At 43.6% G+C, this 18,179-nt stretch overlaps 1 protein-coding gene across 3 annotated transcripts in view; it reads left to right on the top strand.

The window, feature by feature from the left end:
• The first annotated feature begins 17,709 nt into the window (after positions 1-17,709).
• Positions 17,710-18,179, top strand: part of TRDMT1 (tRNA aspartic acid methyltransferase 1) — a 40,691-nt gene continuing 40,221 nt past the window's right edge. Inside the window, exon 1 of one of the 3 annotated variants that reach the window (XM_074946017.1) lies at positions 17,710-17,806. In XM_074946017.1, coding sequence (XP_074802118.1) covers positions 17,743-17,806 — 64 coding nt within the window. In that variant the 5' untranslated portion in view covers positions 17,710-17,742. The remainder of the gene's footprint in view (positions 17,807-18,179) is intronic. The other 2 variants (XM_074946015.1, XM_074946018.1) reach the window with 2 other exon arrangements.

Raw genomic sequence — 18,179 nt, 5'->3', positions numbered from 1 at the left:
CATTCAATAGGTGGCAGGGGTCACACACATACACAGCATTCCTGGGGCTAACTCTACTGGCATCCTGGACTGTCCTGAGATGTGACATCCCAGCTCTGTGAGAGCTCTTTATTTCAGCCATCAAGTTTCAGTTATAAATCTTTGTGAGTCTTCTTAAAGTCCTGGCACAAGAATACACCCTCCCTCCATGAGAAAGCAAAAGTAAGGCAGCCCATAACAAGCAGCCTCATAGATTAAAAATGTTTTACTTGGTAAGTACTGATAGTTTAGCAGTACTTTTTAATAAAAGATGCACCACACCCAGTCAGCACTGTATTATTACTAATAGAACACTAATTGTTTATGCTTCAGATGCTGACAATGAGTGTCATGTTTTCATAGAATCATAGAATATCAGGGTTGGAAGAGACCTCAGGAGGTCATCTAGTTCAACCCCCTGCTCAAAGCAGGACCTAATCCCCAACTAAATCATCCCAGCCAGGGCTTTGTCAAGCCTGACCTTCAAAACCTCTAAGGAAGGAGATTCCACCACCTCCCTAGGTTTTCAGCATTTACTTTCCCCCAAATTCAGGGGTGTTTGCTTTGGCAAATAAATTTGAAAACCCTAATATTTAAATATGATTTGCCATATGTTTGTTCCCTTCTGACCTGTGCACTTCTTGGCCAGCAGCCTTACTGTTGCTTTTTGCCATGAAATTTCCTAGAAGTGTTAAGAAGTTGGTAGCCAGAGTGTGATAATCAGAGTGGCATTAAACCTTTAACGTCATTTGTTGGGTGGCCCTTACACAGGTCATAAGTGGGGGAAGGTGCAATGAGTCTCTCCCCTATTGCAGGGTCCATACAGTCTGCCATGTGCCCTCCATGCTGTCAAAGGAGTGCATGGACTGACCTATCCATGCACCTCCTGAGATGCAAGAAAATCCAATGGCAGTGGGGAAATATTGTATCCAGTTGAAACTTCACAGGGGATTTTAGGCAGGCCCAGAATTGGAATTTGGACATAACACCATGGCTAAAACCCTTACTTTTGGGTAAGTGCTATGGAGTCCTTAATGGCCATAACTGGTCAGGACCTTCATTTCCTGACCCATCAGAAAGATGGCATTTCTAGGAGCACTGTGGCCACTAACTATCATGAGTAAGGCCCTGTAGTTGCACCTGTACAGTACTCCTGACACCTTAACGAGTCTGGTAGACTGCCTGATGGTCCACCCTGTCTGATTGGCTGAGAAAGCTAGGAGGCTGGTTCTTAAGCCCAGCAGCAGCAGTACTCAATACACATGCCTATGAACTCTTTGCCTCCCTATATTTGTCTCTCTCCAAGCCCTGCTCCTGGCTTGCTTCTCCATAGCTCCAGCTCAGATCCTGTCCTGCACCCAGCCTTGCTCCAGTCTTGTGTCTCAGCCTTGCTCCTGCCTCAGAACCAGCCCTGCTCCATCCTTCTCTGACTCCTGATAATCCAGTTCTGGCCTTCAGCTCTGATTTCTGACCATTGGCTCTGGTGTTCAGACTGTGACTGCAGTTCTGACCTTTGGCCCTGGTCCCGGCACTGTCTTGAACCTTGGCTCTGGCATTTGGACTCTGACCACTTGTGTCATGGATCCACGGTTTTGGAGTTCTGGAACAGTCCCTAAGAGGGAGGACCCCTTTAGTGTGTCAGAACTACTTAGGGTCACATTCTTTCACTAGGGTAAGCCACTCGGCTTCACCGTTCCTTAGACTGAAGCTCGGAGCCTTCATGACTCCTACTTCACACCGTGAGCTCCCTTCAGGGAGTCCACCTGAGTTGGAGACTTAAGATAGATTTGTACACCCAAAGCTCCCAGTGCACCCCCACCATCAGCATCTGCAGTGACTCTCAGCCAGCATTGTAGAAACAGTTGGGTATATTAGGTGTCTGGAACACAGCATAGAAAGTCCTTGGTTAGTGTGGAGAGCGGAAAGTTACAGCATAGTCCATCTTGGTCAGCCCAGAGCCCTCTGACCCCTCTTCTTTTCCATTTCACAAGCAGCTCCTCCTTCTAGCAGCCCACACTTAACAACAACCCAATTGGCCCCTCCTCAGCCCTTTGTTCTTGGGCAAACATTGTCACCTGGCACTCCTCCTCAGCCCTTTGTTCTTGAGCTGGTCAAACATGGCTGGCTTTCTGCGGAGAGGTGGCCCATCCATGGTCGTTAGTTGATAAGTACCAAATGCCCAGGCAACTGGAGTGGCCAGTGTCTTCTCGGACTCTTCATGGGCATGAGGCCCAGACCCCAGGCAGTTAGTTTCAGTCAAACCTGTTTCTCTGGGCCTATGCAGAGAGTAAACAACCTTTTCCTACCACCTAGTTAACAATGCAGCATATAGGAGAAACTAAGGCACACACACTATTCGTACAAAATATTACAGGAAAATTCCCTCTCCATCACAGCGTGACTGCTTACGACCTGGTCTGCTGACACTAACACCATACTAGGATATATTCAGTAATGCCCAGAAGTAAAATTCCATTAAAGAATCTCCAGCTCTGTTTATTACAATGCCCTGGCTTCTCATCCTAATACTGAGCTGGCCAAGCCTTGCTTAGCACATTAAACTCATGGTTCTAGCTTGAGTTGGTACAGAGCAGACCTAAGTTAATGGCATGATTTTTTTAATTGCATTTTTAATGTGAGTCATTAGCTATGAACTGTTAATTACGTATAAAATATCAGTGATTCCTGAATTTTCCCCAGGGGTCAGTTGTACATAAACTTATGGCCCCTTTGCTCCAGTCATGCAGCAAAAAGAGCCCTGAATGGAATGAAGAATCAGGCTCTGCAAGTGCAACAAAATATCCACATTCTGTTTGCCTTGAATTCTCTCAATTTACACATAACTTTTATTGATATTACTCAATGTTAGGTGTGCTATTTTTACCTAGCATCTTATATTAAAAATATTGTATATTGTATACTTGTATAAGGAATACTTGTACAAGAAAAAAGTTTGTAGGATCAGGCCCTGTATCTATATGTCTAAAAACATCTGTATACATAATGATTCTCATGTTTCTTGATTTGTAACTTCATTTCAGTGAGCTAGCGACTAGAGTAGTTCAAGCCAAATATTAAACAAGCTTTCCACTGAGTATCTTAATTTACTGGACAGATTAGCGTGACTGGGGCATTTTCTGTTTTCAAATTCAGTACATATTCACTTACCAATATTAAACATCCAGAAAAAAAATCCTAATTTATGATACTGTGGAAATGAAAATGAAAATGTTTTTTTAAAATAAATCAAAGCTATGAAGCAATCCAGGACTCTATACTCTCGTTCTACCTTATTGAGATTTTTAATTGATTTTTCCCATACTAATTTTGTCATATGAAAATTATCCTCTTAAAGTCACATTCACTGTTATAATTACATGTCCATTGTAAGAACCAAGGTCAAAAGGTCTGCTCCAAGTAAATTGAGAGTTTTCTCATTGGCTTCAAGGGGAACAAGCCCCCAAACCTGAAATTGCAGACACAACTTCCATTGAAGCCAATGGTTCAAATCCTGAAGTTCTTATCCAGCTTTTACTCAGCTCTTTGGCGTTTAGCCTAAGGAAGGACCACAGGACTGAGCTCCAAATTAATAATTTATTCCAGCAGTTCTCAAACTGTGGGTTGAGACCCCAAAGTGGGTCACGACCCTGTTTTAATGGGGTCACCAGGCCTGGCTTAGACTTGCTGGGGCCCGGAGCCAAAGCCTGAGCCCCACCGCCTGAGGCCCAAGCCTGAGGGCTTCAGCTCGGGGCGACAGGGCTCAGGTTACAGGCCCCCGGCCTGCGGCTGAAGCCCTCGGGCTTCAGCTTTGCCCCCCTGCCCAGGGCGGTGGGGCTCAGGCTTTGGCCCCTCCACCCGGGACAGTGGGACTCAGGTGGGCTCAGGCTTCAGTCTCCCCTCCTGGGGTCACTCAGTAATTTTTGTTGTCAGAAGCGGGTTGCGGTGCAATGAAGTTTGAGAACCCCTGATTTATTCTATAACATGTATCAGAAATATATAAGTCTATGCTAGTTGCTATGTTACCAAACCAAATATACACAACTTGGATGAATAGCTGGTTATCTAGTCAAGGAAATGACTAGCAGCTTTTCAAAATCAACCCACTGTGTCTGTAACATTATATTTTACTGAAGTATGAAGTATATGAAACTAAGGGTATTTTATTGCTAGGGAAGTGTTCTGAACATGACTCATGCCACCAGACCATATGACTTATATTTCCAAAATTAATGTAGTTGAGAATCTTGCATTCAGTTACTCTGTGCTTTTGGCTTTACTCGTTGTCAGAATAGGAGGGCATAGACCCACAATTTCTAGCTGATTTCCTCTCTTCCTGACCCCATTTTGGCCAATTGAGGTAACCATTTTAAAAGCCAAGTGGGACATTGTGTAAGAGGTCTGTGATTGCCTCAAAGAATATGAAGAGGTTCCGGGGTTGGGAAAGAGGGAAGGAAAAGTTCCTCAGCCTGCACTGTAACTATAGTGGGACTAGTATTCAACCCCTTTATAAAAATATTGTATGCTCCTCTATGATTCACTGCATTTATAATTAACATATCACTAGACATTACGTGCCGAAAATATGCTCAGTGCTGGACAAGACACAGTTAAAGACACAGGCCAAAATTTTCCAGCATGACTAGTGATTTGGGGGGGGAGGGGCGCTCTATTTTTAGATGTTCAACTTGAAGTATCTTAAGAGGGGCTTATTTCCACAGAGTGCCAAGCACCTATGTCTCAAGTTGAGCCTATATAGATTGAGGCATTTCAAATCTTGACTATGGACTCTGCTCCATGAAGCTTACATTCTACAAGCATGACAAAGTTCAGTTAAAAATCTCATGTTGAAAGTCAGAGAACAGTAAAGATCTAGGACATTTTGAAATGGAAATGGAAGTGGTGATGGTGTTCCATTGATGTGGCCTAGGATTTGTAGGGCTTGCGGAAGAAGCAGGAGAGATTTAAATGGAAAGTGGGTGAGAGGCTGCATGTTTAGATAGGCAGGTTATTTCTGGGAGAGAGACGACCAGGAGAAGGGAATGGAAAGTTGGCATTGTTGGTAGAGCCTAGAGGAGTGAGGAGGAGATGAGCTGAGATGTAGGCCGGGGCAATGTTATGCTGAGTCTTGAGGATGAGAACAAGAACCATAAACTTGATTCAATAGAGTATGGGGAGCTAATGGAGAGATCTGAATAATAGTCATATGGTCTGAGTTGAGGAATTAGTAGGATGATTTTAGCCCCTGCAATCTGGATGGGTTGGAGAGCAATGATATGGGGAGAAGGGAGGACATAGAGGAAGAGCTTGCCAGAGTCATAGTAGGAGATAACCAAGGCATAAACAAAGGTTTTATCTGTAGGGACATTGAGGAACGGATGGGTTTTTGATATGCTGTAAAGAAATAAATAGCAGGATTTGATGATAGCTTGGATGCATGGGTAAAAGTTGAGGTCAGAGTCAAAAATGACCCAAGGTAATATCAGTGGCAGAGGAGAAGAAAAAACGTGAAAGGTTTAGGGAGGAAAGATGAGCTTGGTTTTACCCATGGGTAACTTGAGGAAACAGCAAGATGTCCAGGAGAAAATACTGGGAAAACAGGAGATGACTGCTACTCTTATTTATTGATTCACTCTTGGAGATTGATGGAACTAGTGAAGTTTCAGACCTCTCAGACAGAAAGTATTGTTCAGCTGATGGACCACTCTGTCAATGGCCTCTTTACTCTGGCTTTTCCTGAGGGAGGAGTTAAGTAAGGAGTGGGAAGTGGGGAGAGAATTTTTTAGAACGGTTTACATGCAATCCATCATAATGATTCTTGAAACATATTTTCAGACCTGTTTTTTTAAGTGTTCCTAAAGATTTATGATGGATAGGTGACATAATTGGTCTACCTGTTATTGGGCACCCCAGTCTTCAGCATATCAGTAACAGCCTTCAGTTGATATGCCTGTATTATGCTGCTAGGGCAGGTAATAGCCATTTTGTAGTTGGGTGCACATGCATTTGTCATTTTACATAGCCAAGCTAATAAGCCTCATTTCCTGAATTGTGATTGTTTCTCTCCATCTTCCTGATCTGGCCCTTTCCTGTTTTAAAATTTGAGGTTGGCAAGCCCTTACAAAAACAGCTCATGCTATTCATCCTTTAGGGTTTCTTCCCCACTCTGAACTTTAGGGTACAGATGTGGGGACCCATATGAAAGACCCCCTAAGCTTATTCTTACCAGCTTAGGTTAAAAACTTCCCCAAGGTACAAACTTTGCCTTGGCCTTGAACAGTATGCTGCCACCACCAAGCGTTTTAAACAAAGAACAGGGAAAGAGACCACTTGGAGACGTCTTTCTCCAAAATATCCCCCCAAGCCGTACACTCCCTTTCCTGGGGAAGGCTTGATAATAATCCTCACCAATTGGTACAGGTGAACACAGACCCAAACCCTTGGATCTTAAGAACGATGAAAAATCAATCAGGTTCTTAAAAGAAGAATTTTAATTAAAGAAAAGGTAAAAGAATCACCTCTGTAAAATCAGGATGGAAAATACTTTACAGGGTATTCAGATTCAAAACACAGAGGATCCCCCTCTGGGCAAAACCTTAAAGTTACAGAAAACAGGAATAAACCTCCCTCTTAACACAGGGAAAATTCACATAAAACAAAAGATAAACTAATCCGCCTTGCCTGGTTTACCTATACTGGTTGCAATATTGGAGACTTGGATTAGGATGCGTTGGAGAAGATGGATTTCTGTCTGGCCTCTCTCAGTCCCAAGAGAGAACAAACACGTAAACAAAGAGCACAAACAAAAGCCTTCTCCACCCCCAAGATTTGAAAGTATCTTGTTCCCTTATTAATCCTTTGGGTCAGGTGCCAGCCAGGTTAACTGAGCTTCTTAAAGCTTTACAGCTAACAGGATGTTGCCTCTGGCCAGGAGGGATTTTATAGCACTGTATACAGAAAGGTGGTTACCCTTCCCTTTATATTTATGACACATCCCTTATTTTCTGTAGGCGAAACTTTCTGAAAAAGCCAAATACAATGATTTTAGTAGGGTATGCACCATTGGTGAGCATGGGCAGCCGAACTCTTATTAGTTCACATTGGACAAGCTCCTGCAAAAGCGAATTAGGTAAAGGGGTCATCTAACCAGCAAACAGATTTGGCGGAGGTGATTAGCCCACCCCCCTTGCTCCATCAGTTCCATCACCTATGCTGAACATAATTGTACAATTTTTCATTCGATGATACACCAGGAAATGCTGATGTTGTTTCTGAGGGTGAGGCAGGACACACCTGTGGAATTATTAATTATCTGCAACAACTGCCTCTTCCTTTGAGATGCCCAGGACAGGCAGAGCAGCACTAATTGAGGGCCACATGCCAAATCGTTGCTTCCAATGGGGTGTGTAAATGGACATGCTAGGATCCTGAAGCTTGTTGGCCTGGTACACACAAGGAGAAGGAGGAGACCCACACGTGCCCCAGAGCTGAAAAACCTGGAACCACCCATAGGGTGGGCAACTCATGTAGTTCAACTCCTTGCCTACCCTCCAAATCTATGAATATCCTGACCAACTCTCCCTCACTGGTGGGACTGAAAGGAAATGATCCAGATGCAGATTGAGAGTAAATCCCAGGCATCTGTAGTGGGGGTGGGGCGGGGTGAGGACAGAGAGACAGAGGGGGACTGGAAATGAGGACTAACCTTCCCCTCCTTTGTTTAAAGACAAAAATGTCCCTTCTCCAGATGGTGTATATCTGCTGGGGAATGGAGACAGCAGATACATCTCAGCTCAGGAACAGAGAAATTCTTTGGCACAGTGGTCTGGCTCAGCTCAGTGGCAGTCTATGTTCATCAGCTGTAAAGGAGTCCCTCTTCCTTTCATGAGGACAAGCTCAGTTGCTAGCTGGCATCTTCCTCAAAAGTCAGACTCTTGTATATAGTAACTGGGTGGGAGAGAGTCAATGCTTATAGAGGGGGAAGGATTGGGCACCCATTTAGAGCTTTGTGGCTTCCACAGTAGGGCTTGAAATGGGACAGTTCCTGTCCCTTAAGTTTTGGCCAGTTTCCATGGCTGTGGAGACAAGAAAGCACTATGGAAGCTACTGTGCCATATTGCACATAATGTCGGGGCTAGTGGCATATGCACCGGGAATGAGATTTATGTACGTTTCAGGTTGAAATGAATCAGATGGGTTTATTTTGCTTTGTTTCCTGAGTTTTGAATTCTTGTGTTTGTCAGTTTGCCATTTGCCACTTGGAGATCAGTGTCTCATCATCACTGCAGTGAAGTAACCCCCCACTGACTTTTACAGCTGTCGCACAGGATCCTCAATTGACAAATCCAGCATTTCACTTTTGTATTTCAGCTAGGGCCTATGCATCTGGTATTAGAAAACACCTCTTTTGCAAAATATGTCATTCATTATTCGACATCTACAAGACTTCCTTCAACCCAGCTCTTGTGCGGCTGGATGTTGGCACTGCCAACACATATTCTCTCATTCTCTTCTTCTGCAAGAAGATTTCTCCTTTTTAAGCAGCGGTATTTAGTGCTCTCCTCTCTCCAATTAAATTATACTAATTGGGGCTACGTGTGGATTCACTCCTTCCTGTCTATCTCAGAAAAACAGCATTAAAATTGATAGCCTTAAAAAAAAAAAAACCTCTGGAAAAACCGCAAGGTTTTTATTCTCATTGGATGCAAACTTAATATGGAAAAAATAATGGCAGCCAGAAGGGACAGCTTGGACTAATTTTATTTCACCTGGATCTTTCACAAGCTATCTTCTATTTACTCTTACGCAATCTTGTCTCACAATTTCATCCCTTACAATTTCTCCCCCTCCAGGCTTCTTTAGCAAGTGCTCCCTTAGGCCTTCCCTAGCCCCTAATTTTCTATTGGAAGCTCCATCTCCATGCTACCATCATGCCATGTGATGCCTGGTCACCTGATCCAACCACAGAGTGGGCAGGGGAGGAGAGGTCCAAGCCCAAACCCACCATCTGGGACTTAATGAAAAGCCAAAGGTGGGGGAAAGCCAAAATCCCTTAAAGGGCTAGTCCACACAGTGAAAGAAGTAAACAAATCACTTCTTTGAGCAATACAATGTGGGCATGTTAGCAAGAGACATGGTCAGTACTGAAATATAATTGCAAAGCCTTTCTCAGCCTGTTGCTTGTCTGCTTGTGAACCAAATGCAACTGGGGCTTGATTGAAAGCCCACTGAAGTCAATGGGAATCTTTTGATTGACTTGAGTGGGCTCTGGAGCAGGGCCCTCGAACTCAGAGTCTATATTGTCCTGTGGAGGATTTGAATTTATTTATTTATTTTACTGTTCAATAGGTTTTTTTTTAAATCCCTTTCTTTTTGATCTGGAATGTGCAGCTACAACAAAAAAGTCAATAACGTAGTGTAAACACATGATCTGGATCTGTAGGCCACTGCAGGCCAAATGTAACCAATGGGCTGGAATTGCTTGAAGTGCAACAGAAGTTCAAAGACAATTAAAGAAGCAACATCATTTTGACATGAATTCTTACTGTCTAGAGAATACATCCATGGTCCAAGCACCAGAAGGTGAAATTTAGTACTGTACTGGGAAGTTAAAAACATTTTAAAAGTATGAAACAAGGAACCTCTAAAAAATTGTATTTGACACTCCCTTCTTAAACACTCTATTTTGTCTCATCAATCATTTGTAACTTCAGTCACAAAACTTCCCCTTTGCAGAGTTCTTAGAAAAGGAGTGGATGAGACTAAAAAACGAAGACTGATGCTGGTTTCATTTTTGGCGTGACAGATTCAAGGTACAGTATTTGAACCACCTTGAATTCAGCAGCTATAAAATGGTGGCACAGTTGGTTTCCCAGAAATACCACATTAGTGGCTGGAAAGCTTAACTTACTTTATATTTTTTGTTAGAAGTCAAGTGTGAAACATTCTCTCCTGAAATATTAAATTAAACAAAGTTCAATTCTGATAAGCTGCAGAAGGTTTTCATTTTTAAAAATTAAAATATTTGGGCAAGGTTTGTGAAAACAATATTTTATGCTCAATTCTGTCCATAGTGGATGTTAGTGATTTTTTTAATTCAAATGATTACATAGCAAGGATATGACATGTAGATACCTAAAATTCTTTCCTAGCTAGAGTGATTTCTGACCCAGAGTATATGATTCATTTCCAGCCTGCTGAGAGATCTGCATGCTTTTGCAGATCTACATTTTGGTATACAGCTATTTTGAGCAGATCCTTCTTTTCAGTCTCCTATACTAACATTTACTTATCTCCAAGTTTCAGATGATCATTGAATCTGTCTACCATTTTATACCATTCTACGTGTCTTATGGCCTGATATATAGTATCTGAATCTCTCATTTTCTCTGACTTTCTATAAATCAGCCCCAGGCACTTCATAGTTAAGGGTCTACGAGGGCTTCCGTTATAAACCCTTATTTTCTGAGTTTGTGAGTAATTCAGTTGTAGGCTTTTACTCCAGAATAAAGCCTGGCAATGAAGCCTGAAGCTAGATCTGTCAGTGCAGAAGTATGATTCCAGTAAAACCTCTGTTACATATTGGGACTTATGTGACCTGTAGAATGTTAACATTTCATGCTCATAAACATGATGGGAATCAGAACAGGTGCAAACAGAGGAGACTACTGGTCCAGTGGAGATAGTCTGGATTCATGTGGTAGGAAATGCAGGGATGGCATGGAGTGAGGCAGAGTTAATGTAATCCCAGAGGACATGAGGCCCCGGTAAAAATGTAATGCGTGTGTGGTGGTGGCTGTTGTATATACATAATAGCTTGCAGTGAAAGGAGGTATTTCATGTAGTCACAGACTGTAATCCTTCCTTTCACAGTGAAATGCAGTGTCCTCCTGTCATCATTTTTGCTTATTGCTATAGTGACAAAATTTCCCCGCCCTGGTATCTGTAACATTCATAGCAATTTTAAAGTATTGTAAAAAGTGGAAATGGTGTAGTGGTTTTGTTTGCATGTTTCCTTTCAGCACATACATCTGTTTCATTGGATGTGTGTGTTGGTTACCAGGGAAACATCTGTCAGATTCACTGTGATTAACTGTATTATCAGACTGATTATCAAAGTTGTGGCAAACTTCTGAAACAGTAGCTGAATTGAGGAAATACTCCTCTGTTGCTAGGAGGAAGGAGTTTTAAAAGGCTATTTGGATAGCAATGCTGGTCTAATGTGTTTATGCCAACAATTCTTTATTGTGCTATAAATATATATATGTAGAAGGGGATGCGGAAAAATAGCAGACAGTTCATGAATAAATCATAGTATTTTGGAGATGCACTGATTTAGAATAAACTAACATTTTTATAGGAACTCTATCAATTTATATTGAAAGCCTTATGTATTGTTAAGGCATAGCTGATTTACAACACTCCACCCCAAATGTTACGTGTTCAGTCTTGCAAGGTGCTGAGCACCCTCATCTTCCATTGTCCCAGAACTTTAAATCCCTTTAAATCAATGGGAGCTCAAGCAGCATCTTCACTGGCAGTAGCATAGAACACATCAGGTGCAGTTTGGGCCTAAAATTTACAGTTATTAGTCTAATCAGTGTTACCTTTTATACAAAACTTTAGTTGTGACTTTTGAAATCCCCAGTCTAGGGATGGAGCGGTGAATTACAATTGATTGCTATAGATTCTGATAGGATTGGAAACTCTCCCTCCTTTGTCAATTGTTAAAGGTTACAGGTGGATGATCACTTTCCCTGAGGCCATTCCATACGTGGAATGACATATCCTTCTTGGAAGGAGTGGAAGAAATTTGGAAGTGAAGGTAGAATGACATTTCTTGACCATGGTTCTGGCCTGTTAAGTAAACAGTCCACCAGAAATACTGCCACACAGGGCCTGATCCAAAGCCTGTTGAAATCCATGCAAAGACTTCCATTGACACCAAGGCCATAAAGGGCCCATAAAGAAGAATTGCTTCCAGATTCCTCACTTGCATTTGCTCTTTTTTTCTACTATAAGTAGCTAAAACCTCTAAGGCTAGTTCCAGTGATGTGAACTACAGAACTGATTACTAAGAAGTTACTCAGACATGAGTGCTTGGGGAACTTTTGGTGTTTTCCATTCATTTCCACAGGAGACCAGTAATGTCCCTCTCTGGCTCATGAGTTCCTGCTTCTTGTTTTTTATTGCTATAGCATATAAATATTATGGGCCAGATTCTCCAGTCCACTTAGTGTAGAGTGGCCTTGAAGTGGCAAGAAAAGAGCAGTGGAGCATTCTCCACAGGCATAATTTGGCAGCGGTAGATCTGCCATCTCCTATGCCAGACTCAACCCCTGGTGTGAGGGGAAGGAGAGGATCTTCTGGGGTTAAGGGTGATCAGATAGGAAGGGCGAAAAATCGGGACGGGGTGGGGGGCAATAGGCACCTATATAAGACAAAGCCCCAAATATTGGGACTGTCCCTATAAAATCGGGACATCTGGTCACCCTATCTGGAGTCGGGGGTGGGCAGAAAAGGAGGGGAGAAAGCAGAGTGTATCTCTGTTATGTCCATGCAGCCTTAACCTGCTTGATGGCTGAGTGGCTTTGGATGGGTGAGCCACAACTGGCTCTTGACAGCCAGCACTGTGCACTATGTCCAGCTCTGTGCAGTTCTGCTAGAATATAAACATAATGGGCTAACTGATCTCTAATATAATTTCACCAACATCAACAGAAATGCAGCAAAGATGAATTTGCTCCAAGAACTCATGACTGACATATGGAAATATTAGAGAAATTTGTTTGAAAATAACATTTATTTATGTATGTATGTATGTATGTTCCCCCTGAAACTATTTAGGGCCCAGTCTTGCAAGCACATATGCCTTTGAGTGACTGTACTCACACAAGTTGAGTAGTCCCCTTGAACTATTGTAAATATGTGTTTGCAGGATCAAGAACTTCAGTGTATGCACACTATAGTTTGAACGTCTGTGCTGAAAACTTGCTCTTCTGAGTGGTACTGAATATCTTTGAATCATCTCTTCATTTCAAGTGTTTGGCAAAGGTAGTTTAGTTGTACTAGACAAAAATTAGAACAGTTTTGTCAGTGACTTCCTTCCTTCCTGCTCTGCCAGTGGTCTATGATCTAAAGTGACCTTTTTAGAAACATCACCGCCCAATAAATTCACTTCTACAGACATGAAATCCTAAGGATCAATAATGCCCCAATGTCACTGGCCTGGATTGCTCCCCCCGCCCAACCCCTTCCGAGATGGACCAGTGTGTCACCTGCTTTGATGACCCCATCTCCACATCCCCTCTTCCTGGCTCCACAGAAGCTGTATCATCTTTTCTCATGTACCTCCCATTAGGGTTTCACAAACAACTGTGGGTAGGGAGTACTAACTGTACAAACATCACACTATTATATTAATGACCAGCATGTTACCAGTTTTTATGATATCTTGCACCGTTTGGCTAAATATTCTGGCAACAGTGTGTTGGGAGCACCCTTTGCCAGTTGGCATAAAGGGGCTCTTAGAGTCACAGGGGTTAAGGGCAAATGAGGGAAGTAAGGTGGAAAAGAGAAACATGTGATGTGGTTATGGTACAGAGCTATGGGTCATTCAACTCTAGAGAGTTGAGCACACAGATACTGCGGGGTATGCAGTTCTTTCCAGTGGATCTTGTACCAGCTACCTGGGTCCAAGGAAACTGATTTGTGGTTTTGGTCAAATGAGTTAATGGAAACCTTCTGGAAGGCATATGCAAGGATGCAAGGTAAGGGGTATTGGAAGTGATTGGTGGTAGTTCCCCCAATGAGACTGCGTATTAAGAAGGTTATTATCACGTTCCTCAGTAATCTAGTACCCAATGAGCTGATTGTGGATTGGCTAAGCAGACAGGCAACTGTGTTGGCTAAGGTGAGAAAATCCTGAGTTGACTGGGGATTTGGATGTAGGAATGCATGCTCGTGGTGCTCTTGTCAAGATCCTTGTACAACCATCAGATTTTGCAGTTGCCCAGCTGTTTCATGATAGCGGAAGTTAGTTATGTTGGACAGCCTTACACCTATCATGTGTGGGGCTTCTGTGTGTTGCCTTCTGGTACAATGCTGCCCCTGTGGGCAGTTTGGTCACTTAGCAGGCCTGTGTCTACATTACACCATAAATGCACAGTGTGGAAATTGGGGGTACAGGGAGGAGGCATATGCCAAGAGAGCACATTTAGGTGGGGAGGGTGCTGGTAGAGGGGTAATGGAGAGATGGGGATGGCGCAATGTGGTATTTGAGAATGAGGGACAGGGGAACAGTGATAGCACAATCCCCTGTTGCTGTTAGAGGAATTGGGAAAGAACATGTGGACGATGCTCCCCTTCCAGAGATGGGCAATAGTAGCACATGGACAAAGGTGTTAGAGGTTAGGTGAAGGAAGATGCAGAAAACATCACAACTGCAGTATCCACAACAGCAGAGTGAGAAAGCTAGAGCATAAGGGTGACTTTGGAATAGGAGTGGAGAGGTCTCAGGGGATACCACAGTTGGCAAAGGATAAGAGGGGAGGAAAAAAGGTTGGCAGCCTCTGAGGTGGCTGTTGCATTTGAGTGCAAGGGTTCTTAAAGACTCATATCCTTTCATAGGAGAGGTGGGGGGTGAGGGGAGAGGAATGGCGCTCTCTCCATGTCCCATACCTGCTGATAGTAGGACAGTGGGTGAGATGGCATCTATCTCACAGGACTTTGACCTGGCTCAGATAGACCTTCCTTCCCTTGTAGCCTCTGTCCTTCCTTATGCTCCTTCTTCTCATCTAACTTTGAGCAATAGGTTTCTCCACTTAGCTGGGCAAAGGAAATGGAAGCCCAGGAGGTAGCTAAAGTGACTATGGATACTGTAAGATGGTTTGGCCCTGTTCTAAACAACTTAATATGTGTGTATTGCCTGATGCTGTGATGATGTAAAGTGTATGAAGAGTTTTAATAAAAGAACTCAGCATAGAGACAGCTGATTAGTCACAGCAGGTGCTGGGCCCATCTCCCTTTGAAGGGGGCAGTCAGCCTGAGACAAGAATGTTCCATATAGTAGACATGTGATAAAGTACACCTAATTGATTTATTAAAATTAATATATACACATTATGGCTGAAAGCACCCCTGTATACACACTATTGTAATAATCTTCGTAGAAAATAAGCCTTGTGAGGTATTATCTGAAAACTAGTAAGTTTTTGGTCAATAATATCATGGTGAAATGTACATAGCAACATTATATGTAAAGTTATGAATTCCCCCTGTATGTAGTTGTTAGCATGTGTTCAAACCCACAAAGCCCTGTCTCAGCCAAAGTTGTTTAGCAGGCCTATCCTAAATAAAGGAATGTGTATTTACCTCAATTTACATATAAATAGTAAACAGCGTCCTTGAAACAGCATGAGAGGGAAATGGCAGGAAACAAGGCAAATCTGCATTTCAGCATACCCAGGGGAGAAGAAAGAGCATGGAGCCACCAATACCATTACAATCTATGACAGCTTCTTTACTTTTTGAATAAACTTTACTTTGAGGAGTAATCCTCAGAAGAATCCACTTCAAAGGGTGACTGGACTATAAAAGCAAAGGGCAAAAACACTCCAAGGTATCTCACTACCTCTCCCTTTCACCTAAGAAGACAAAGGAACTAGCCCTTTGACTGTGAGGGGAGATCCTGACCTGAGAATTTGGTCAGCAATGTTGTTGAAAACCTGAGGTAAGGATTTTACCTTAACAAGTCTAGCTTGTTAAATTCTTGGTATTAGGAAGTGTTTTATCTTTACTTCTCTTGTAACTATTTCTGACTTTAATGCCTTCTGCTTGTGCTCACTTAAAATCTCTTTGTAGAAAAACAAACTTATTTTATGTTTTAACCAAAACTAATCCAGTACTGTCTTTAAACTGAACTGTTTGGTAACTCCAGTTAAAGTAGCAAACTATTGAATATTGACCCCTTACAGAAGCAACGGACCTCAAATATCTGAACTGTCAAGGAGAGGGCTGGAAAGTGCAGAGCACACATTTTGGGGAAAATTTGGGACTGGGAGTGTGTTGGGGTCACCCTGCAAGTAGTAACCAAGGCTGATGGAAACCAGAGTGTGACTGGTGTGTTACTGACAGGCTACTGGGCCAGGGCTGTAGCTATACACAGACACTCAGGGTGTGCCCTGCATGCTGGTAGGCTGTTTGTGAGTGACCCAGGTTGGGAGCTACAACAGAAAAGCATTGCAAGGCACCCAGGGTTATGGGACAGGCAGTGACCCAAACCCTCCCTGGTCTGAATTGCACACTGGAATGTGAGACACATAGTTTTAAATACCATCATACAGTAATAAAAGAGTTTGTGAGACCAGATCAAAGAAATAACTAAATATTTTATGTTAAAAAATCTTTAGTGATTTTGGCAGAACAAACAGTAAACTTGTCAGAATGAAAACCAACACTGAAGTGAATCATATCATAACTTTCTGGTGCATGATGTGATTATTTTTAATTCTTAGCATTGCGAATAATTTATATCTATGATCAGTGAAAATTACAGTAGAAGTTTTGTCTTTGGAGGGATTTCATATAAGATAGTTCAGTGCCCTTTGCGAATATTTGGGAAGTAAGTTCTATGCACAAGTGATTACATGAAAAAACATAGGCCAAAATATCAGTTGAGAAAGGCAATCTGTCCTGGAGGATCAAAGGAAACTTAAAAAAGAGTAAACTTGTGGTACAAGAGGAAAAAATTAAAACTGTAGAAATAACAATTATAAATTACATAATTACAATAACAACAAAGTGCTATTACTGCAAAACACTGAGATGTGATTGCTTAAACTGCTAGCTTCAGTTAGTATTTTAAATGATTGCTTGCTATTAAAAACATAAATAGCACAATGACATGAATATGCACAATATTAACCAAGATAAATGACAGAGTGCTAAAAACAATGCAAGATAAAAATAACATTTAATAAAATAAAATTAAATAACTGAAAGGAAGGAAGCTACAGTTACAGCAGATCAAGTAAACGGAAGTCCAGTTCAGGCAGTCGGATGAGAAGACAATTTTGTGCAATGCTATAAAGCTGCATCCAGACACACTACAGCTGGGAAAACTGGAAAGGGATTCTTTGAAAGGTTAAAAACATGGATGCAAGTCAAATAGTAAAAAACAGGTCTGAACATTTTGAACTGCAGGTGGTGGGGGCTTTGTAAGTCACACACACATTACACAGAATCCAGTCTCCTAGAGCCCAGAGCCTCAGAAGTTAGTGAGGATCTGGAGCCCAGGAACTTGGCAGCACGGGGCCTTTAACACGGCAGCCGTGGGGAGAGGGGGCTGGCATGGACCAGCCAGCCAGGAACACCTGCAGCCAGGCTGCCACCCACCCCCTGCTTTGCCAGCCACTGCCCATGGCTCGCCCCCGCTCCTGTTCTCTCTCCCCACCCCCAGCTTCCCCTGTCTGGCAGCGCCTCTCCTCCTGTCAGCTCGCAGCTCATGCCCCTGCCCCCGCTCCCACCCCTGTCACCCTGGGAGCGGAGTGACCCGGCTCCGACTCTGCCCTTCCCGCGCTTCCCTGTCACCCGGGGAGCAGAGTCTGGGGGCAAGTGAGAGCGGAGGGAGCGAGGGGCCGGGCACTGACTTCAGCAGACGTTACTGAGGATGCGCAGAGCGCCCGCGCAGGCTCAGTAAGAGCCAGGTGCTGCGCGTGGGGAGGGAGCATGGGGCCGGTGCGCGTGCTGGAGCTGTACAGCGGCATCGGTGGGATGCACCAGGCGCTGAGAGGTACCGGTCCCGCTCGCCGCCCGTGGTCCCCCCGCCGCTGGGATTCCCGCCCCCGCTCGGCCCGGCCCGTGCCGTCCCAGGCGGAGCGCTGGCGGGCCCTGGCTGGCGGTGCCCGCCCTGGGCTTGCGCAGGCACCTGGGCAGGTTGGGCTGTGCGCGGTGCGCAGGCAGAGGAGCGCAAGGGACCGGCTCTGGTCGCGGGGGCCGATAGCAGCAGCCAGGAGCGCCTGAGCTGCTCGGCTGCAGAGCTGTGCTTGGCGAAAACCGCTCTGCAAACTCGGGGGGGAACAGGGCGGCAAAATTGCTCTGCAGACTGTCCTGCCCAAGCCTAGATCTGCTCGGTTGCCTGCTGCCGCAGTGGTCGTTAGGTTCTT

Source organism: Natator depressus, chromosome 2, assembly GCF_965152275.1.
Source record: "Natator depressus isolate rNatDep1 chromosome 2, rNatDep2.hap1, whole genome shotgun sequence".
Taxonomy (NCBI): domain Eukaryota; kingdom Metazoa; phylum Chordata; order Testudines; family Cheloniidae; genus Natator; species Natator depressus.
Note: the sequence above shows the minus strand (reverse complement) of the source record. Positions and strands in the feature narration are given on the sequence as shown.